General features: G+C 42.5%; 1 protein-coding gene across 3 annotated transcripts; it reads right to left on the minus strand.

Moving 5' to 3' along the window:
- Positions 1-1,903: 1,903 nt before the first annotated feature.
- Positions 1,904-23,633, minus strand: SLC35F2 (solute carrier family 35 member F2). 3 transcript variants are annotated; one of them, XM_075082371.1, is made up of 8 exons: positions 23,343-23,633; positions 16,648-16,823; positions 15,992-16,119; positions 10,535-10,694; positions 8,734-8,890; positions 7,897-7,949; positions 7,063-7,217; positions 1,904-3,283 (listed from the first exon to the last, which is right to left on the minus strand). In XM_075082371.1, the coding sequence occupies exons 1-8, from the start codon at positions 23,498-23,500 to the stop codon at positions 3,065-3,067; spliced, it is 1,206 nt and encodes a 401-aa protein (XP_074938472.1). In that variant the 5' UTR covers positions 23,501-23,633; the 3' UTR covers positions 1,904-3,064. The 3 variants fall into 3 exon arrangements, with proteins under 3 accessions (XP_074938472.1, XP_074938463.1, XP_074938453.1); XM_075082352.1 differs by lacking the exon at positions 1,904-3,283 and adding an exon at positions 3,343-3,526 and having other exon boundaries at positions 23,343-23,607; XM_075082362.1 differs by lacking the exons at positions 7,897-7,949; positions 8,734-8,890 and having other exon boundaries at positions 23,343-23,607.

Genomic DNA, 23,633 nt, shown 5'->3' on the forward strand with positions numbered 1-23,633 from the left:
CAAAAGCTTCCTGCTCCCAGCAGCGGTTTCTCCTCAAAACGGCCTCAACATGTGGCCCACCCCTCACCTGTAGAAGGGGTAGAAGCCATGGGATGGCCTCTCTGTCTATCTCTTTCTTTCAGCGGCTCACCAACTTGGGTCCCTGCCTTTGGCATTTGTTCTGCCACTTCCAAACACTTTTCAGGCTGTCACCTTTTTGCTTGTTGGGCACAGATCACTCCAGATCCGCACCACTGCAGATGCCTGACCCCACCTGGTCCATCCCAAGTGCACTGGAAGAGTTTGTGCTACTTGGTGCTAACAGAAAACATCCAGGGCTATCCCTGGGGAAGCTGCCATGTCCACTCCATGACACCAGCAAGGCATCATCCTCTGGTGGAGCTGCTACAACATTAACAAGCTAGTGGGCTTTTATTCCTTGTTTTGGCACAAAGGAAAAAAAATGCCCCTGCTTTTCTTTCAGTGGGAACCATCAGAAGGGATGCTGTGAACTTAAGAGCTAAATTCCCTTTCCCTTTTCCATTTGCCAAGGTAATGCTTTCATCTGCTGACGCCAGCCTTTGATTGACCACACTTTCCATCACACTTCTGTTACGACTCCAGCTGCTGCCTCATGCTTTCTCTTCTTTGCATAGCAATTCACAGCCACAGAATGGTCACCATGGGCCCTGTGTAAAGGGGCCTATTTTTCCTGAGGTGCGTAAAATAAGACTGATTTTCATGCCACACTGCACATGGGACGTGCAGGCACACCAAAACACACTCTCAACCACTAGACACACAGAGCTGTTTTAGCAAACACCACAGAGATGCTGAAATGCCACCTGGTGACCACAGAAAGAGCATGCTGCAGGTTGGGCCATAAGCTTCATCCGGGATCTCAGCCAATTTTAGCTGTGTAAAGATTAAACATCTAACATAATCACATATGACCCCGTATGGTCATCAGGGAAGTGTTGAATGTTTCAACCATAGGCTGCAGTGCCATTTCAGAGATCATAGGGCATCTCATCTGGCCTCCGCAATCTGCTCCAGGTCACCGGTCTCCTCTAGGTCCTGGGTCCTACCTGCCAGCCTTTAGAGATGCCACAGACTCCACAGGGAGTCTCAGTTGACACCGAGGCAACTGAATCACACCCCACAGAGAGGCACTTTAGACAGAACCTCAGCAACCTTTTTGCACAAAATACGTAACTAGCTACATTTAGGAGCTGAATCCCATCATGCGCCAGTAGGTGCAGGGTTCTGGAGCATTCACCTATAGACCTATAGGTATGCTTGCTCTTTACTTCGTTACTGCATAGTTAACTAATCACACAGGTACAAGTGGGTGGGACTTAGCTTCAGGTTGTAGGCTACTAAAATTTGATCTGGAGAGCTACAGCTTCATCCAGATGGACTCTCTTAGGTATCTACTGCCATCAGACTTCCTTATCCCACCTGGTCTCCAGCTGCTTGTTCAGCTTCAGATGTAGAGATGTCTATAGAAGGACCAGTTTAGGTGTCTTAATCCATGACCTGAACCTTACTTCAGTGGTAAAGCAAAAGATAACTAGGCCCAAATGCTTTTCATAAAACATCAGCACCTCTTCACCCTTCCGTGCATGAACTACTCAGTGAAAAGGCAATGTTCACTGCTGTAGTATCTGCTCAACATTTGTTTTGCTATTGCTAAATAAAACCAAGCAAGATTTTTGCTGAATTATTTTCCTTGAATAAACTACACCAGAAGTATACAAAACCTGTCTGTGTTGTCTGATCACCAGTATCTTCAGAAAATGTCATATTTACTTCTTACAGCAAAGCTCAGCCATTAAAAGAATCATTTGGTCAGTAAAATCAATTAATATAATTCTGAGCAATAATTCTAGCTTAAAAAAATAAACAAACCAAGAGCCAACTCTTCAGCTGCTGAAAACTTTATTCTTTTGTTACTTTATACGCCTGAGCTATGAAGGCTTGTACAAAAAAAAATAAAATCCCAGTTTTGTGTTACTGATGTTAAAACCGCAGCCTCATATTTTTATATCATTTACTGTAAAAATGAAGACAGGGAGGAAAACTGCCAGTGAATCTACTGAAAGTACTTAACCTTTTGGAGATCATATCATCATTGTTGCAATGAGGATTGGCTAAGATGCTTCTATTTTTTTAAAGAAATGCTGATTTTATCCAAGTCTTTCTGCAGAAATGTGTCCCATTTCAGGGGGAAATTCACTGAGAAGTGAACTTCACACCCTTTTGCTGTCTCATCCAGAAAAAAGAAAAAATCCTTCAGCTCTTACTGACCAGAGCAAAGGCCTGACTTTGCCTCCTCCACCTAGTGGGAATGCGCCAAACAACAGGCCACTGAGAGAAAAAAAGAAGCTATTATAAAAACACATATTCAAACTTCCCTTACTAGCAAAATTCAAAATAAAATACTTGTAACAGCCCCAGCTGCGACAGGGCTGCTACAGCAGCTGCTGTATTACATACAGCAATATGAAGAGACAAACATTTGGGTGGAATGTAAGAAGCAAATCCTCCAGCGGAGGAATGAAGTCCATCAGCACGTAGAAGGTGTAAGTAATATGGCTTGCAGAACTAGACCCTGTGAGAAACTGAGTGGCTTTTGCAAGATGCTATTTGAGGGTACCCGGCACTGAGGTGTGGGAACCATGAAGCCCCCAGATAGCATCTTGCAGATTTAAGTCCCTAATGCAATATAAAACATATTTGCTCCAGTTAGTGACCTGAGCACTTGTTTTGGCTTAGTTTTTCCCCCAAGCATTTGCTGTTAAATTAATTAAGCGTTTAAAAATAACAGTCTCTCACTTTCCAGAGACTCCACATAAATACTACTCTGTCTTCTTCTAAGGGCCAGATTTTCTGCAAGGGTAAATCAATACAGTTTCACTTATTGAGGATCTGGCCTTAAAAGTCTATCCAGTGCATTAAAACCAGTGCAGCATGACATATGCCTTGGCAGCAGAAAAATTTCCCAGATTAATATTTGAGGGAAATTTGGCAGGTTTTTTTTTTTTTAAGAAAAAAAGCTCTCTTTTGAAGTGCTGCCATGTCTTTAATCAGTGCTGACCACCACAGTTTCTCCTCTTGTGAACTGTACGGTTACAGCTGGACTTTCACTGTCATTTTCATCGAGCTTTAGCGCAGCGTTGTCCAAGCCGGTGCTGCTGGGCTGTGGCAAGGCGGTGGGTTCTGCCGTCCGAGTTGGAGTGGAGCAGTACAAGATGAAGCCCACCATGATGATAACAAAGGACAGGATATAAAGACCTGAAAACTGGCAGAGGAAAGAAATGCATTAAGTCTTGTCTGACGTAAAAATATGACAATGCTGCCTTGTTTTTTAAAACTTTTTAAAAATATTTTAATGAGGATTATCACCAATATCTGTATTCAGGTCTGAAAAATCAAAATTCAAAGGCTCCATTCACAGATAGACTCAAGCTGCTGGCTGGTTTTCTCTGCATCTCATCCTCAAGACTGTTGGACAGGGAGTTTCCTTAGGTCTACATACAAGAATCTTAACAGAAAGAACAAATGGTTGTAAATATGGTGATACTGAAGAATAGTTGTTTACACATGTGAATGCTGAAACACTGTACTCCTAAGAGAATTTTGTTTCAAAATTTGCAGCCAAATGTTTCAGGTCCTGGCAAGAGTTGAATCCCTCCGTCCTACTGCAAGGCACCAGAGCAGCTGGTTCTCTACGTAGCACTCTCAACCATCTGCAGGGCTGGATAAATGTATTACCGGACCAAAACTGGTTTGCTCTCTACACCCAGCAAATCCTTGAAGAGAGGGAGACTGGAGGTCCTTTTATAAGGTCGGCATTTGTGCTCTGTTAAGAGTGGTGTGAGGTAAGTGTATGAACAGCCAAGGGACATCAGGCATTTGATTTGCTATCCTTTGCTTGTCTGTTAGAAGTCCAACAATTGCCAAGATTCATCCACTTTGACAGAAAAAATAAATGCTTACTTCAGAGCACCAGATTCAGCAATACAAAGTGTTCAAATAATCCACAGCCAGGAACACTTTTCAGCAGATTCACTGAAGTCCTCTGTATTACCTTTGCCAAACCACACTGATTAAACAGTAGGATGAAGGACACAGCACATCTGACATCCCACTGTCAATATTCACTCACCTCCTTAAATGTGCTTGCAAAATATGTTCTAGTTTGTCGTGCAGCAGACCTGGACAGTGGACTCTGAGGCATCTAAAATTAAGGCATTGCAATTCCTAGCTGGTAGTCACTTAGCTCGGAAACCTTTGGACAGCACCATGCAAAAGGAAAACCAGACTGAAACACACTGTCCTTATGATATGTACCCTCTCTCCTCACCTTGCTGGCTGATTTGCCTGGAGAAGCTTGGACTCAAGAGTTCACTCTGCACAGGAGGAAGCACTAAGCTCTTAAGATGTTCTGATGGAAGCAGCAGTGTTGTCCGTGGTCATACCCCTGACTGACCCATTCCCATCAAATGAGCAGAGCTTGGGTCTGTATCGAGGTATGTGCACAACTTCTCCAGAGTGCAGTCTAAGACGATGAGCAAACATGTGCTTGCATGTAAGGACATGTGGCTGGCAGGCAAGACTGGAGGGTCACAGTAACTGCCAGACCCCCTCTCATATTGTGTACAAGGCAGCAGGTGTCTCTGATCCTGCTCAGAATTAATTCCTCCGTGAGTGGATACACAGGCACCAAGCCAGGGTGCCAAAGCTGTTGCAGCATAGCTGAGATTCAATACCTGCCTATGCATGTGCAGCTATTGAGACAGGTGAACCTTAACCATGCTGCTCTTCTTTCTTTCCTTCTTTTTTGGGGAGGGCTCCCTGGTCTTCTCCTTGGGATTTTTTTCCTTCTTTTTTTTTTTTTCTCATTTCAAATACTGCAGCAACTTCATTGCTTCAGACACTGATTTCAGTTGTACCTGTGCAGCTTATATCCCTATACTCACTATCAAGCCTCAAGACTACTTCAAGTGTTACTGGAGGACTGTAACTCCATCTAGTGTCTGTATGTGCAGTAAACTCCCTTCCATAGGGGTTTATACAACAAAAGCATTTGGAGACCTTTTCCAATACCTCTTGGGGGATTACAGGCATCTATAATGAGCTCATTAGGAAGAAGCACAGCAAAGATTCACTATGGAGTGAAATAAAAGAAAAAAAGAGCTCATCAAAAAGTGCAAAATTCACTTTTCACTTTAAACAGACATGGTTGGGGCTGAAAAGTTGAACGCATTAGCAAAACACTGTGCACAAGTCAAAACCTCATCAATTCCTGGACCCAGTGTCTGCTGGAGCTGCCGTATGTCTGTGCTGCTTCTGTTTCAGAGCATGTTCAACCACAGCAATTCAGAGCTCTCTGTGGCTCACTCCACTGTGCAGCCCAGCCAAGCCTTCAGTGGCTTGCTGTGAAATATCATCTGGTAATGGAACATACAGAGCAATTCCTTGCATTTTTGTTTATAGATTCCTGTGTCCAGGGTCCTTTTTAATCCAGGAAATGTCCTTCCTGGTTTCTTTGCCTCATAGGTAAAGAAACTATACGGCTAACTTGGCAATAAGATTTTCTAATGCTAAGTGTTATGTTAAAAGCCGTGTCAAAATGAGGCTCTCCCAATTCTTGGTTCCTAAGCTATCTCAGATCCTCCAATTACTAAAGATGCGGCATTATAATTGCTTCCCTTTTTGCTATTTCATTGTTTCTAACCACAGATGCAAGATCCTGTTTTAATAAATACCTGAAATGCTCTCATAATACAACCCCAAAGTCTTCTCTAATTCATTTTTCCTTTTTGCTACCAGAATACCCTGCAGTTAGTAATTATGGGATGATCTGCTCCGGGCAAAGCCTCTCCCCAAAATAAACCAAAAATCCTGATGAACAGAAGTTCCCTCCAAAGCTCTTGCTTACTTCTTCCTCTTTACTATTATGAATATAAATTTAAAATCACTTCTTGAGTTAAGCTATCTGGGTGCCACAAGACATGTTTGGAAATGACTTAGAAAAGATTTTTTTTAATTGTTAGAATATAAGTATGGTTCACTTCCTACATTCATTCTTAGTGGATGCTTTGTAGCTCAGAGCAAATTTTGGATCCCAAAGAGCTGAGCTAAGAGACTCCTGAAATGGAAACCCTAGCTGCTGTTGGACCCTACCATTACCAGACTTCTGCACTGTAAAATAAATTGGCCTTCATTTTCACAAAACAGATCTGACCTAAAAGCTTCTGGCTCTCCATAATGCTGAAAAGAAAGCAACCACATGGAATAATACAAATTAAGTTCTGAAGCAAAGTTCACAAGCATCTCGCCAAGCTCTTCCAGTCACCGAGCAACTGACTCAACTACTCCAATTGCTGTAACAAGCTAGGTTCCCACAAATGACTCTGGATAAAAAAAGTGTAGGGTGGAATTAAATCTTTTTAGCGCTGTCATTTAGCTTGACTAGGTACTACAAAAGTATTTTAGAGTGCAATAAAAGTAACTGCCTTTTGGAGAGCGTACAGAATATTTCTCTGCATTTTTTCAGTTCCTTTAGTCTCTCCTTAGCAGCAGCACTGAGAGCGCTTGATTCTTATCTCAAGATGTTGGTAAAGAACAGATTAAGTTTCTAAAAGAAAATATTAATTTCTGGAAATCAAGCCTCTCAGACACCAAATGTGTTTCAGGACAGGGAGATTCAAACTCTCTCTTTGGACACCTGGAGAGATGAACCAAATCTAACATTCAGTTCCACATTGGGCTTACAGCAAGAACTCTACTTCTTGAAGACCTTGGTAAATTATTTACTATCTTTTAACATTAACTCTAAGGTATTCCATCAAGTGTGAAATTGTTTTAAAATCACAATCTGCCTAATGGTGCAATGCTATGTAATTAACTAAGTATGACTCCCCCTGATTGACACCTGCAGATGATGAACATGCAAGCTGTAGAAATGTGCAAGCACAAACAACTGTTCAGGAGCTTTTAAGAACATTATGCTTTAGTTATAATTTTGGAGTAAAAATTTAACTGAAATGATCATAAAAGAATGAAGGTACTTACCTTATAGAAAAAGATGAAAAGCCCAAAGAACAGACTGTAGAGATCCGCGGTCAGAATACCCAGGTTGACCGAGGTTGCGCTGGTGACTTTAATCACTACTGGCATGAAGCTATACAGCCCAAACATACACAGGGCAAAGACTGTGAACAGTAATGCTGTAAAACAAGATGACAATTTCCTCCTAAGGTATGGAAAAATGATTGTAAAGAACACCGATATTCTTCAGATGCTTTAAACCAATGCATTTTTATCTTCTAGGATAAGGTCTCCTAGAAGATATGGGAATGTAAAATTAAGAAAAACATGGCAGAAATTCTTCTTTTCCAAGACTACCCTATGTTTCAAAAATTACCGTATCTATACAAGAAAGTTCTCATTCTTTCCTAGTTATCATAAGAGCTGACTGAAGAAATTTAGAGCCACATTTCGTAATAACGTACAGTTCTGTTGAGGTTGAAATGTGTCACAAAATCCATTTTTCCAGTATTTCATTTAGGAAGGACAACAGAAAAAAAATGTTCTTGTGATGTCCCAACACCAAACACATCTGTAATTAAATACGTTTAATTTTTACTTACTTCAATTTGTTCCGAAAAATTATCTCACATTATACGTAAAATGCAAAACCTGAGCTCAAAGGTTTTAATGTTCAATCCTGCAAACCTTATCTCTTTGCTGAGCTGCAAAGTTTGCAGAAAATAAATTTATGACAATATAGCATGAATGCTGCTTAACATCCAGAGGAAGAAAATTAAAAACCCAGCATTTGAAGTCTAAATGATTATCATTTTCCAGTGTTCTGTAAAAATGCACATAATTTTGTCATACACATACCAATTTTCCAGTTCCACTGAATTCTCATTATCTCCCTATGTTCCACAATGGCTCTAGAGTTAGAGAAAAGATATAATATAGTAAAAAAGAAAAAAATAATATTCAAATATATATTTTGGTAATTAAATTATCTAATAAACATTTTTATTTTAATCCCTTATCTTTTTGCTTGAAATTTTATTGAATGACACTAACTCCAACATCTAACAAGCATGGAAAAATACTTGAAAATTAAAGTGCCTGAAAGTCAAGGACACTTTAATTCTTATGCCTTCTTCCCAAGCTTTTTCATCCTTCAGAGATTCAGTTTTATTTGATATACGATTTGAGGAAATTATTAACTATCATGATGAGAAACAAGGAACATAAAATTCATTAGACTTAAGAGCATGTGGTCTCTTACTCTAATGTGGTTATTTGTAAGAATACACATGGCTTCATTTTAAACTGAAGTTTAATATGGAAGAACTCCTGCTAACAACGATCATCTAAACTTTTCCACAGAGAAAATCCATTAAGAAACAAATTCCTGTGAACAGTCCTCAGCATACTGAGTGTCCTCATGAAGATCAACAAAATCAAAAATACAGCCAAGTATTGCATGTGTTCAATTGCAGAATTTCAACTTTAAAATTGCTGTTATAAGAGTAGTGTAAATAAAAAGGAGATAAACCAAATCAGCAACAAAAATAAAATTCAAGTGCAGGGATTCCCATATAGGCCAAATGCAGACATAGCAAAGAATTAATTTAATAACAATATCATCATTTCATGGTAGAAAAGCAATCATCTGTAGAATATTCTTAATTAGTTTTAAAATAAATATTAGATCCTTACAGCTGTAGACCGCTGATAACAGTCCCAAACAAGCCCACCATTCCTAGAAACTCCACTCTGCTCAGATTTTTCACAATGTATTCCTCACTCACATTAGAAATGGCATACAAAGAAGCACCAAGAAGCACTAAGACATCTCCAATCACCACGTCACTACCTGTACAGAAATATTAATCCACAATAAGGGTAATGCTGCAAACACAACTTTCCTTAAAAAGACAAGCAAATTTATCTCTAACATCTCTATCTTCCTAGCACTTCCAGAATAAGGGGAAAGGAACATCTCCTCTGTGTGCAGACGAGTGGCTCGGTGTCTGAGCACGGACTCTGCTACCTGCTCACCTCACCCTGTATAGTCTGGAATAAACTAAACTCAGCATTTAAATCCCATCCTGAACAAGCCACTGCTGTATAGTCTAGTCCAATTCTACTTCTGCTGACCTTAGGTACTGTAGGGACTTGAGAAAATTCCCTGCAAGAGATCCTCTCTGCCTTTCTGAATATTGCCCCCGCTTTTGCAGTGAGGCCTGATTCAAGTCTCGATAAAATCACTCTGTTGATTTCAGCCAGACCTGGCCTCAGATTCAGGTTTAGACAGGTCTTAAGAGGGCACTGCAGATGGATGGTATGTCTCCTGCTGTGATTCATTTATACAGTGCAAATGGGACTCCCTGTGATACAATCACTCATCAAATAAATGCTGTTATGCATCAGCTAAACAGCAAGAGGATCGCTGTTGTTTAAAACCTTGAATTGATTTAAAATTTCCTTCCCTGAGCCACTTGGCAATCACTAAGAAAATATGTCTAAAATATGAGGGTAAGCAGTAGTAAGGATACCCAGGTCAGCAAATAAAGCACAACTGTCTTAAAGTCTCAGGGAAAGACAAGTTTTCTCCCTCAGGACCGAGATACTTGTACCACATAGCATTAAAGTTAACCTCAGATTGTCTCGATATCTGTCTTACAGTGAGGTCCCAAAATAACGCCAAACAGGCTTATCTCTATGCTGCCTGATGAAGGCAAGGCCCCATTCCTCTCCCCCTGAAATTTACCTTGCCTCATACCCTCTGGCTCTGGAAATTCAAAATTTTTATTCAGAAGATTGTTATGATGTGGGTTGATTTAGGCATCTGAGAAGACGAGATCTGTGCCCAGCTGGATACTGGTCGCCAGAGCCCAGCCTTCCCCCTGGAGATCCCAGGAATCCCAGCATCCTGCCCACATCTCCTCTTGCTCTCCTATTATAAGCCTGTTTTCCAGGCTGTGGCATGTGGGCCTCAGGGATACATGGACCATTTCTGTTGGGTCTGCCAAAACTCACTCAGAGAAGTCAGCCTGCTCTTAAGTAACTTTTGATTTGCTATTTGTGCTCATAGAAAACTGCAAATCATAGAAGCCTAGCTGCCAGCAGGCTGATACAGTATAAGCAAGACAAGGATTGCAGCATCTTTTATTAGACCACCTGATATGATTAGTAAAAGCGAGCAAGCTTTCAAGAATGAGGCCTTTCATCAGGTCTGATGAACAGCAGCAAAATTTAAGCTTAACACAAGTGTTCCACTTTTAAGGTGGAAGAAAATACAAACCTACAAGGACAGAAATTCCACAGCTTCCTATAATATCAGCATCTCCTCAGCCACTATCTTTATGGATAAGAAATACAAATAACAGCGTGTCTTCTCTCTTAAAAGAAAACTATATCCATTCCCCCTGCATTTGCTCCTCTTTCTCCTTTACAAGCTAGCCCACCACAGGAATCATCTCTCCACTCTTCCCCTCCGCAATAAAGGACTCCTTACCTTCGCTGTCTTGCCTGCCTGCCAAAATGTCTGCACCCACCATTGTTCCTACACCCAGCAAACAGATGGCAACAGCAAGAAAATGGATCAGCCTGTATCTTGCACGGAGGATGAACCAGGACAAAGCCATCAGCACGGGAATCCCAAAACAGTCCAGCAGCTGTGTGCACAGAGAAACGGTTTGAATTAGAAACCCACCCCAAATCTGGTTTGCACCATCCAGAAAGCAAGTGTACAGGATCTTACTTTCCATTGCTATCAGATGTTAATGAAAGCCACAAAGCAACCCCAGTGGATTTGTTTAAAAAAGGGGTCAGGCCCACATTTTACCATGGAGAGCATTTTGCAAGTGAAAGAGAAGCTGGGGCAAGGGGTCCACTCTCTCCTGGTAGGAAGGCACTGATCTAGAAACTCTTCTAATGATGGATCTAATCAATCTTTGCAGCTTCACAAATTAACACTAGAATGTTGCTCTGAAACTGCGTTGCTCCCCATGACACCAATACAGGGAGGCGGTTCACCAGCATTTCCTTTTCTCCCAAACAGGTTTTGATTTCCGCCTCCCCAAGTAGATCCTACTGAAAAAAAAAAATAATCGTATATGTGCTGGGAGCTATGTGCAAAATTGGTAGCAGGAAGACAGGAAGAACCTTCCTAAAGTCACCATCCCAACATTCCAGCTTCCCACAAAAGCATGTACAAGCCACAAATGCATCTTCATTATTCCATTAGAGCTGACTCTCAATTAGTCAGAAACAGGTCACCCACTCTAATTCACCCATGCCCCAGCAGCAGCAGAGGCACACAAGCAGCTGGAGTTTTGAAGCACTTCGCATCCGTTTGCAGACACTGCCCTGAGCAGACTTAATAGCTAAGATTCAAGGATGCCTGCACTCCATGACAAGCAGTGACACCAACTCCTCTTTCCTTTCTTCATTATTCCCTCTCTGTGTGTTCCTAAAATCCTACATATCTTTGCCTTGCTGTTAGACCCGCCCATCTTCTACCCATTCTTCATTACAGAAAATATCAAGAGTTAGTTGTGTACTTAATACAGAAAAATACTCTGCAGCATAGATGGGCATAATGTTCTAGAATAACCAAATAATATAAAAAACATTGAGTTAATCAAAATTGGTTTAGTATTTAATGCAACAAAATTGATTGTTTCTGAATTTGCCTGGAGGAGAAAAAAAAAAGAAAGGTGTATTTCTGACCTGCCTCAGTAGAGTGCCATGAAACTATATATGGGAACAGCCTATAGCAGAACATATAGTCAGCCTTCCAAAGACTGCTTGCAAATGACTTAAGTGTCAGCCCTTAAAAGCTGGCCTACTGAAGTCACTATAAAGTATTAGGTCCAGGTCAATAGGACTGGAGCATAATCATTACAGTCAAGAGGAGTCCTTCATCCTTAGTGTTCATTGCCAATGTCTGCCTACCTATGTGCACCACCACAGCCTTCTGCTCTCCTGGCTTCTGTTAGTTCAGCCACCGTCTCCAGGGGTTTTAACCAAACTCATAAGACTTCTGTGGTAAGTGTGGTTTTACTTGTTCATAACTACACATATTGAAGTCTTATCAGCACAGCATTAAGGGGAGTTATTACAGCTTAAATTCTAATCCTTCCACCTATTTGTCTCCATCCTTCGATAGCCTCCAACTTGTCCAGTTTGAGATGTCTGTGCAAAAGCACTTGCCTAGGATGTATTAGGGGACATTAGAGCCACACAAGTGCTAACGTGTGATACCATGTATTTCAATAACAAAAAGTGTCATGCTGTGAGATTTTATCTAGCCACAGGCCTTTTTCTCTATCTTACCTTTTGTCACAGAATCACAGAATGGTAGGGGTTAGAAGGGACCTCTGGAGATCATCTTGTCCAACCCCCCTGCTTGAGCAGGCACACCCAGAGCAGGGGGCACAGGGCTGCATCCAGGTGGGTTTTGAACGTCTCCACGGAAGAACAAAAAACCTTTCTAACATTTCCTCCAAATTTGATTGTTTTGACTAATATCAAACAAGTGTCATTTATCTGTTCCTGCAAAACATGCCATTTTGCATTCATAACTCTTTTTCCACCTTTGGTCTGAACCAGTTCTGTCCTGAGTATGAAAATGTATTTGATCTGTCTGGTGTGAAGCTGCAATCATGGAAACTAAGAAATATTACAAAAATTAAAAAGTAAAATTTTTACTCCCCTAGTAGCAGACATCTCTTCTATTAATATGTAAACTTTCACTTCCCTGTTAATTGCCACGTAGCATTTCAACCTCCAAACAGTTTTTTAACCAAAACAGATAGAGGGGAACAAAAACACCCATCATTAGGATGTAAGGGCATAGTAGATAATGATCCAGAAGCTCTTTTAGTAACACCAGATGGGGAATTGCTGCACCCGGACCAATAATGTACTGTAGAACTACAGCGTCCTCATTAGAGTACTTGAAGCCAGGACACACAGGCACCAAATGATGAAGAATGCGCCCTTGTAATATGTTCCAGGGGACAATTACCCTGAATTACAGACACAAGAAATCTGATTTCCAACTACTGGATCTTGCCTTCCTTTCATCTACTACGTTACAGAGCTCCTTGGTGGAAAACGCTCTCTTCTGTACAGGATCAAGATCAAAGAGGTGCAAAGCAGATGTAATGTCACAATGAATTGTGTCAATGGAACCATTTAAAAGAATAAGGTTTATTTATTCAGGTTTTATGACATTTACAGCAGTACTGTGGTACTGATTACTACTGCCAGTAGAGCCTCAGCAGAGTCTCATGGTATTCAATCCTAGCCTGCATTTTTACAAAGGAAAAAAAAAAACCACACACACACAGACTACCTGGTGATTTGATTTACAAACATTTTGACCCAAGCCAGGCTTTGGCCACACTGTTTATAGGAGGTTTTAAAGGTAGGGTGAGTAAATTATTAAAAGATGTTTTAATACATGGTTAATAAATGATCATAGACTGTTGGAGGTCATTGGTTTGCTTAGAATTGCCAGCTCCAGAGAGCTCTGTGAGCAAGAAAGCTTGACAGCTCATCCTGCTCACTTCCCTGCAGGGCTCCCTTCAGGCAGCCTCCAGCTGAGCCCCAGGGGATCATGCTGCATTTTCTCCTGTTGAGGTTAACACACTTCCATCAGCTGATATTTTGTCAATAACTGCCTACAAAATGCCTCCTCTCAAATTTTCTATGGTGCAAATGCTAATTGTGCCAATAACATAACAGCATTAAACTACAGCTATGCTGCTTGGTTTTTGCTATGAAATGTGGCCAAAGAACAGGACAGTCAAATCCTGCCACAAGAGAAAAGGACACCGGCAGCAAGAAATCTCCCTGGCATTGCCTCAGCCACAGCCGAACAGAAAGAATTCAGTTGTGGACCAAAGTCTTTATTTATGGAGAAATGAAAGCTGCCATCCCAATGTTATCTCCTTAAAAACCTCCCAACCCCTTCCGTGCAATGCTGGTATTTGATAACTAAAGGAAAATCAGTTCTGCTTTTGTGTGCATGTGTAAGAAAATACATGGAAGTTCCTTGCTGAGCTGAAAAAACTTAACTTTGAAGATAAATTTTATAGGGCTGAGCTGAAGCTCTGGTCAGCCAGCATTTTAAGTGATTACCCTGTATTTGGGAAGGTGCCATATATTCCTGCATTGCTTTTATGCTCCCTGGGCATCCAGTTGCAGCCAGTACTGCACACAGGCCATCAAGCTGGGTGCTCTGAACCACAGGTTCTGATGTGACTGCAGAACTGCTTGCTGCTGACAGATAGCGAATGTCTTATACTGAAGCAAATCACAGGCTTTCTTTTTTTTGTCCTGTATCTCATTTCTGACAGTGGTGAGAAACTGGTGACTTCAGAGAATGTGCAAGAAACCTTACTGCAACAGGCAGTTACAACAAATTTGCAATTACTGAACCAAGAAGCACCAGTCTGAAGGTTATGACATGGGAAGAATGTTCCACAACTGCTCGAGTTTGGCACTAGACAGTACAACCTACTGTATCTACTATTTCTCTACTTCTATAAAAGAAATCATAGGAATAGCTTTACCACTTCTGAGAACTTGGATCAAAGTCCTGGCTTTTTCAGCTGTAAAGTATATGATCAAACAGTGTCCTGAATATCAGCTTAACTTGATCTTGAGACTGAAACATATCACTCGTAAATCTTTGATTTCTTAGACATTATTTGTAAGGAAATTAAGGGCCTAATGAGTCATAACGCGTAAGTATGAAGTGGAAATGTGACAATAATCTATCAGGTTTTTAAATAGTGCAAGTAAAAGTCACTGCAGTGCTCTAAAGAGACCCACAGGAGTTTATTGCTTTACAGGTAATTCTTTTAAATATTAACCTTCGTTACTTCGACTCTGTAAAACACTGGCACCTAAACACTCCTTTCCAACTAGCAGCCAATTCTGTATGGTACATTATGTTTTTTTTATTCAGGTAAGCAAGGCCATGACCCCAGCCACAGATCCACCATCGGTAAGAGCAGGCATAGGTTGGCACAGCCCTGGACACACTCACTCCTTGCATTTGCACCATCCCCTCCATTGTTCCAGCAGCAGCAGCTGTGCAGCCCCACAGGGAGCTAACTCGGGGGCCTGACACAGCTCACCAACACTCCAGCAAAAGACAGGGTTTACTCTGACTTTGCTCAGTGCCCTGAGCCAGTTTCCTCAAGAGATTTGGCTGTGCAAGCTCAGGAGCATGCAGCTGGAGGCAGCAGAAAGGCACTAACTCTTCCAGCAGCTTACGTCTGTGTGTAGCGGGACAAAGAAACCCCAGACTTAGCCATCCTGCTCATAGAGCTGTTGCAGAACACAAGAGTCACCCTAGTGTGGCAATGCAGCACCAAGCACTGGCATTACAGAGGGTGTAACTGGCACTTCAGGAGCCTGACATGCTGACCTCCCTTCCATCTCTTCCAGAGAGAGGCCTGAAGTGCCGCATCCAAAAGACATAGGGCTGGTCCCTCACTGCATGATCAACACCGGCTAACTATTAGTAAGTCCTCACGTGTAGGCTTATGTCTCACAACCCCTCCCACAGCTTCTAGGACTAGGCAAGAGATCTACCTTGCTCTCATCAGCAAGAACCTGCACTGACTGAGTGTCATCTGGTCATAAACCTTTATTTTGTGTCAGGAGAAAAACCTGAGTGGCTGTCAGCAAACTCTTAGAAGTGCTTTCTATCAAAATAATTAGAGTTCATCTCAAGAGCTGGCACTGGGTAGTACCAGCCAATTTTCTTTGCTTCCTGGAAATGTTATTCATGATGCAGCATGCTCTTCTCTGTACTGCAGAGAGAAAATAGATATTGGAAAGCTTTTTCAAGCTTAAATAGCTTCCATGTCTATCCTATAAATCTCATTTCAGGAACAGGTCCAAAACTGTAATAAAAGCAACAGTTCAAAAAGAGAGATCAAGTTCTTACCTGCACACTTGTGAGGGTTGTGTACTGGTAGGCTTTTACAATCATGTAATTGGCTTCAACATCAGCCAGTCCCAAAAAAATATACTTCCACCACCTCTGTTTCAAGATTTTCCAAAGACTGTCACTGCCTGTTTAGAAAAAAGCAGCAATCAGTATGTGTCTCTTTCCAACCAAATGTTGCACAGGAATCTTACTTTTTAGAAGCATAAATAATACAGAGATGTTCCATTTCGTTTGTCCCTACTTAAGAAAGATACAATAGCAGCAAAATGCAGCCTGGGAGGAAACAACGCAAATGGTGAAAAGCACAGAAATTGTTCCACATGAGGAAAAACCCCACAAGGCCAAAGAGCTGTTTGAAGAGTAAATTAATAAGAATAGCCTCTGGCAAAGAAGCTTGTTACAACAAAGCTTATTTTCCCTAATATAACATAGGACTTGAAACCAAAGAGCACATAATTTTAAACAGATATGAAATGAAATCAAATGCACATTTAACCTGTTAATTTCCATGTGTTATTACAAGGCAGGAATTTCAGCAGGAACTTTAAAAAACTAGGGTGATTATTAAGTTCTTTAGTTTCAAAATCTGAAAGGAAATGTAGAAGAAAAAAAATAATTATGAACCGAAATCTCCCATCCCATACTACACATACCAGTCCTAAGTGCCAGCATTGTTGTATAAACTAGAAGCAGCAAAGAATAGTTGATGAAACTTTGAAACATTGGAGTATTCACTTGGTATTGTTCTGCTAGGTACTGGCTTGTAACAGCAGTCCCACAGATAAACAAGGAGAGCATCTGCCCCAGAATTATCGTTTTCAAAATATGCCTGTGAATAAAAAAGACAACACAGTAAGCTTAAACATTCACATTTTTTAAAAAATATTTGCTAGTTGTACAGGAAAAATGCCCTTTCTTGGACTGACACTTTATTCTTTTTCTACTCCCTATCAACGTTGCTCTGATTTACCTGTAAGCAGGGTTTTGTCTACACAGATGATCTAGTCTAACCTCACGACAGCCATATAAGAAGTGAAGGCAGCTGAAACTACCAGTGATGAAGACTAAAGTAATTTGAAAGGATCTTCAAGCAGATTGCTTGGGCAGCCTCAAACCAATGGCAGGATCTATTCTCATTAAGAGAGGTTTTGATGCACACGGCCAGAGTTAAATCCTTTATCCTCTACTGAATTCCGTTCTGATTTTGGTCTATAGAAATCTGCAATATGGAGATAAGGCACGACTGCCTTCAGGCTCTTCTGAGACCTGAGTCTCTGAAAGTGACCTGAGACCCTTCAGTTGAGCAGTGCTAAGGAAATACAAAAACATTAACCATAGAATCATAAAACAGCCCAGGTTGGAAGAATCTAGAAAGATCATCTGGTCCAACCTTTCATGGAAAAGGGAGCCTGGATGAGATTATCTAGCACCCTGTCCAGTCACATCTTGAAAACCTCTAGCAATTGGGACTGCACCACGTCCCTGGGGAGCTTGTTCCGGTGATTGGTTGTTCTCACTGTAAAAAAAATTCTTTCTTAGAATAAGAATTGTTATAATTAATACTTATTGTGGCTTTTTTTTCTGCTATACTCCATCATATCCTGCTGTAATTGAGGACAGAATTAAGGACACATTTTGAAAGACCATGCTGGTTTTTACAACTCCTTTTAAGTCCAACTGACGGGGGGCGGGGGGGGGGAGGGGGGAAGCTTATACTCTTTTAGTAGCAATTCTTCACCTAATATAAAGTGAACTATTCCAGATGTTCCTAGACAAACAGAAGTATGCATAGATTTCAGTGTAACTTTTGGCTTGCTGTTTTTCCTGCCAGTGGAGCTATGCAGATTTGTACCACCCCAGCCCCTGCCTGCATACTCAGTATATGTTGTGAGAGGGGCTGAGTGCTGTCCTGTCTGTACGAGTCTGCAAAGTTCACATCTAATTTGTTTACTCTGGAGACTACTGACGAGAATTTAACCATCTGCACAACCGATTCATTTCTTCCTACTCAAAGTAATCAAGCAAGGGAAGAAAGTATCCCGTTAGGATTCTGCACCTGCCCTGTGCCCACACTCCTCCCCGATGATTTCTGGCAGGGCACTCACACGCCAGACACACCACATGATGGTAACACCGATTGTTTTCCCAAGGTGGGTGCCTTTAACATAGTAAATCCAGCTCACCCAGCTACACTGTGCAATCCAGCTGTCAGGCAATGAGAAGGGTGTGTTCAGGGATACTAAAGCCAATGCAATCATACAGTGAATCCCTCCTTTCGGAAGGGACACACCTTTTTGCACAGATTCTAACTCAGTTGCATGAATCTTGTTTTCAATTCAGCCTGACACCAAAGATCTTCTGACTTCAAAAATGCTTCTAGGCACATTTTTCTCTCCAAGTCCATTTTCATGAGACAGCAAATCTCTGCAAAGTCCAGCCATGCTGCACTTCCAAGAGACTTGAGCCCCACATTTTGCTGTGACTTGCCTTGCCCATCCTAGCAACGATGCATATCCACATTGTAAGTATTCATATATCATGTGACAATCTTGTAAGGTCCTGTACAGCCTCGTGTGAATAACACTTTCTGGTGCGTGGAAGAACGTTCTCATTTCTAGCATTTTGAATGCTGAAGTAAGCAACTGAGACCATGTTTCAGCTAGAAATTTATCGTGGCTACTTTGTAGCACAGCATTAACTGTAAACAATCACACACATATATGTACTTGTATGAAAAAAAAAAAAGGAAAAAACCCTCTGAGGCTATCTCACTTCTGTTATACTGAATTTCTTTTTATTCTGGTCAAAGATCTGACTACACTATTCGGTGAACAAATCAGTGATCATGACACATTCTGGCTAATTATTCTGACGGATGCAGAAATGTCTTTTACATTCATCTGAAGAATTAATTAAATCGGGTGCCATTAAGAAGAACATAACATAGGTTAGCTAAACTTTCTGGATGAGACTACCTCTGCTCTCAAGCAGGCATGGACAATGGTTCCAGCTCACCCTTTGCCAGCCCTGTGAACTCTGGCTCCTTTGTAGGAGGTAAGACGACAGAAGACCCATTGAAATTTCAAGGAAGAAGAAATGCAGTGAACAACACACAAAAAATGCAGTTTCAGGCATTTAAAAAATACATCTGTAACTGGGCAAAAACACTGCAAGTTTACTGGAGCAAAGCTGTGAAGCCTGCGTAGTCCACAAAATGAATTGCGCTCATCAATACATTACCAGGAGAGGTTAAAGCTGCCTTGGCTGGTAGAAGCTTTGGATGCAAACTCCCCTTCGCCCATCTCCTAGGTGGTACCACAGAGACAGGCAGAAGCGCAGGCAATACTCCACAAGCATCTGGCTTCTTTAACACAGACTTCTGCAGGGCAAGGTTTTAAACATTTTCCCCAGGATATGATATGCAAGAAGTAGCTTTGCTTCTCCTGAGCTATGGTACCCTCTCTACAGTATAGGCCTGGACTCTACATGCACCAGGAAACTGCATAGCGACCATGTTCCAGTGAGAAGGTAAAGGGGGAAAATCTGCTGCCATGAAATTTGCTAATGATTGATCAGCTTCAACTATCATTCAACTATCTAAAAACAAGACCTGGCTGCCCTCTTGCAGTGGAATAACACCACTAAGCTGATCCTCAGCTTTTCTAATACCTAAGTTTCTCCAGTTTAAAGTACCTAGGGAATTATCTCTTTGCATTTTTGCATATGGGAAGAGATGCAGGTCCAGAACCTATAATACTGTTTCCTTGGTGGTTTCTGCACCAACAATCATTGCTATTTAGTTAATGTATATCTAGGCAGTCCTACAGCATTTACTTCCTCAGTACCACAGGCATCTGACAAGACAAGCAGTCTTCATCCTGCTTCACGCCCTTCTTCATTTTTCTGTATTTTAATTCAGGGATTGGTTTTTTTCTTCCCTCTACTGAAGAGACTCAAAATGTTAAGATCAAAAGAGCCAAATAAAGTCATTGTTCACTGACAGCAGAAGGCTGCCCCTAAAAATGCCCCTGTGAATCCCAAAACACTACATTTCTGGCAACTTCCTTGGCCGTGTGTGTAAAATAACAGCCCCTTGCCCTGACCCCCCCGCCCCCACACACACCAGATGCAAGCCCCAGGAGGGGGCACCAACGGTTTCCCCTCACACCACCTGCCAAGGTGTCAAAATTAATTTCTTCAAATTGCAAAGGTGACGCCATGTTCCCAGTGCAATGCACTGCACTCAAGGTGATTTCAGCAGAGTAAGAGGACCCTTGTTAAACGTGGGCTCAAGAGCTGTATCATTTCGGTGCCCACTACATTCCCAAAGCAAATGAAAAAAAACCTGCTTTACCCTCTGTAAAACTTGCGAGTAAACTTTAAATCTATTGGTTTCATTTTGCAAGACAATTTCTTGTAAGAAAAATGCTTCAAAGATGTAAGTTTCCATTCATTCTGGTATTGACATGAGCATCAACAACTGGTTTTATTAATAATCTATCATTTTTAAAAAATATATTCATTATTAACTTTTCCACGCCAGAACTTGATCCTCTCTGTTCTTTTTTTAATGCATTGCGAAGGACTAAATCACTTTGGACTCTCAGATGATGCAAGGTAAGTGGTCTAACATGTCCTTTTAGTTTTATAGTTTGGGATTTTTTTTGGTTTGTTTTTTATTTTTTTAACTGCTTGGTATCTGGATAATAAGTAGTTACACCTCCTCTCCCTTCAGCCACCATATCATAGCTAGCTGTATCTGCATCTATGAGCAAAACTAGGAGTCATTTTGGGATTTTTTAGAACATGAAAGTTGACCAGAAATTGGTGTCAAGCTAACATTGACAATGTTAAGCTCTTAACACCATTAGAAAGTCAGACTGGCTTTCTTTGGCTCCATGTGAAAAGCAGAAGAAAAATACCCCAAGATACTAAAATACAACCTCAGATACAGACTCTGAAAGTTAGAAAATCTAATAAGCCCACAGTTAACAATTTTATTGGCTATTAGTTTAATAAATCCTATAATTTTAATATGATTTTTACATTAAAATAAATACAGCATTTCAAAAACTAAATTTATTTATGCCACCAGTTAAACACTAACAGGAAACACCTGGCAACACTCTTCAAGGGAAGTTTACTTGCACTTCAGCTTGAACTACTGAACCCTTCCTGGGTGGGGGGAAGAGACCGTATCACAGAATGGTAGGGGTTGGGAGGGACCTCTGGAGATCATCTTGTCCAACCCCCCTGCTTCAGCAGGGACACCGGGCTGCATCCAGGTGGGGTTTGAATGTCTCCAGGGAAGGAGACTCCACAGCCTCCCTGGGCAGCCTCTTCCACTGCTCTGGCACCCGCACAGGAAAGAAGTGTTTTCTCAGGTTTGGCTGGAACTTCCTGTGTTTCAACTTGTGCCTGTTGCCCCTTGTCCTGTCTTTGGGCACCACTGAAAAGAGCCTAGTCCCATCGCCCTGACACCCACCCTTTAGATATTTATAGGTATTGATAAAATCCCCCCTCAGTCTTCTCTTCTCCAGGCTGAACAAACCCAGGTCTCTCAGCCTTTCCTCAGAAGGGAAATGCTCCAGTCCCCTGATCATCTTGGGAGCTCTCTGCTGGACCTGTCAGTTGACTAATCTCACATTTTCATGTGAGCAGTTAAAGGAAAATGCAGGTTCAGAGTGAAGCCATACTCCAACAAGATTAGCAGATAGCACAGGACAGGAAAAAGGTATTTTTAAGAGCTAACATTTTCAGGAGTTAGCGTTTCAATGTTCTGCTTTGAAACTGAGGTCAATTTAATTTGTAAAAGGTACAAAGCATAGAAGAAAAATTTGTTTTGTTGCAAGAACCAGAAAGCATACTTTCTACTGGTTTTACTCAAAAAAGTCTAGTTCATTGCATACAAGTATTAAACCTTCCTATGACTCAGAAAGGCCTCTGGGAAAGCTGAAGTAGCAGAGCCTCCAGCCACCTGCGGAAAAGGAAAAAAAAAAAAGAAAACAAAAAATCAATTCAGTATCTCTGACAACACTTAGCAAAAGTCAGTGAGAACTCTTCATTTTCTTTCAGGTCCCATCAATAGGCTGGCCTAATATAGCCCTCTGGCAACATTTTGGCAAAACTGCTAGCACAGGTGAGGTTACTGAACAGTTCAACGAGGTCCTATCTTGTCTTTTTGGGCACTCCTGACAGGCAGGAGGAAAGAAAAGAGGAAAACTTATAACCAAAAGAGAAAGGCAGGCTTTGCCCTCTGGAATAAGTCTCAGCTTGGCCAACACGCACAGCACACGCAGCCCAGTCGTGAGACACAGGCTTACGAGCGTGAAAGAGACAGGAGAGTCAGCACCTCCTGTTTGTCAGCCAAGGATGTCTGATGCAATCGTTATTAGGAACCAAATCTAGAGCCCCCAAAAAGCCTTTTAAACAGGAATTTTTCTTCCCCAGATGGAAACTGAAGCTGGAACTGAATGGCAGCTCTTGCAGGCTGGAAGTCGGAGGAGGTTGTTCTGCTCTCACTGAAGGCAGCATTTGGCAAGTACCAGCTTTGGGACGCATGCAATGCCTGCACAGCTTGGCAGACTCTTTACCCCAGGTTTTCCATGCTTAACCAGTGCTCACATTTTAAGTGATATACTTGAACAGGTCTCTGTCCTAAGCTGATTCAAATAAGGAGGGAAAGGGGATATTGCTCTTTCTGGACTCCACCTTCTTGTCTCAGCTATTTTGTTCTGTTATGGCCTCTGACCACCACCACTCCCCGACCTGCTCTTTGCAATAATGTTGATAAAAGAGTACAGAACAAAGTACAGAAAAAATAGGAAAACAGAAAAATCTTAACTCAGAATTACTAAAAAAAAATCAAGTACACGTGTGCGTATGTAAGAATACACTCTCGGTTTAACAAAATCAAATACACCACTCGCTAATTCCACGCTTATCTCGGCTGAAGCGACCCTTCACTCTCCCACGCAAGGGCAGTTCCAGGCGGTAGCTCGGCTGTGCTTCCGCAGCGGCCCCGGTCCCGGAGCGCCCCGCTCACCCACCCCTCCACCGGCAGGTCCCCGGCTCTCCCGGCTGCTGCCCGCACCCCGCCGGCCCCACGGCCTGCAGGCGATGCTCAGCCCCTCGTAACCGCGGGCCCGCACCGAGGCGAGTGTGTCCCCCCCTCCCCCGGCGGCGGGGGCTCCGGGCCGGGGCCACGCGGCTCCTCCCGGCGGCACGGACGAGCCACCGCATCCTGACGGCGTTACCGAGCACGGAAGGACTGTTCGCCGCTTCCCCCCGTCCCTCCCCCGGCGGGGCGGCCGGCGCCGCCCGGCTCCACGTGTCGGCCGGGACTCACCATGTGCAGAGCCTGGCCCCCAGAAGCGCCAGCAGCCGGCGCGGAGGGGCGGCGGCAGCCCCGGGAGGCGCCTCGGGCCCGGGCCCGGCCGCCGCCGGAGCAGCGGGAGCAGCAGCGGGAGGAGCGGGCGGCGGCGCCCCGGCAGCAGCCGCCTCCATGCCGCGGCGCTGCCCGGCCCTGCGCCCGGCGGGAGGGAGGCAGGCAGGGCGGGAAGGCGCTGCGGCGGCGGGGCGATGCAACAGAGCTCGTCCGGGGGCGGCCAAGCCGAGCTTTGTGCCCGCCGAGGGGCCG

This window comes from Phalacrocorax aristotelis, chromosome 1 (assembly GCF_949628215.1).
Source record: "Phalacrocorax aristotelis chromosome 1, bGulAri2.1, whole genome shotgun sequence".
Taxonomy (NCBI): domain Eukaryota; kingdom Metazoa; phylum Chordata; class Aves; order Suliformes; family Phalacrocoracidae; genus Phalacrocorax; species Phalacrocorax aristotelis.

Excerpts from the sequence above, each read along its gene's own strand:
- SLC35F2 (XM_075082371.1), bottom strand. The coding sequence starts at position 23,500 with ATGGAGGCGGCTGCTGCCGGGGCGCCGCCGCCCGCTCCTCCCGCTGCT. Across the intron at positions 8,891-10,534 it reads AGGCAGGCAAGACAGCGAAG|GTAGTGACGTGGTGATTGGA; the intron begins GTAAGGAGTCCT and ends ATTTCTGTACAG. Across the intron at positions 3,284-7,062 it reads TTTTCATCTTTTTCTATAAG|TTTTCAGGTCTTTATATCCT; the intron begins GTAAGTACCTTC and ends TTCCTCTGCCAG.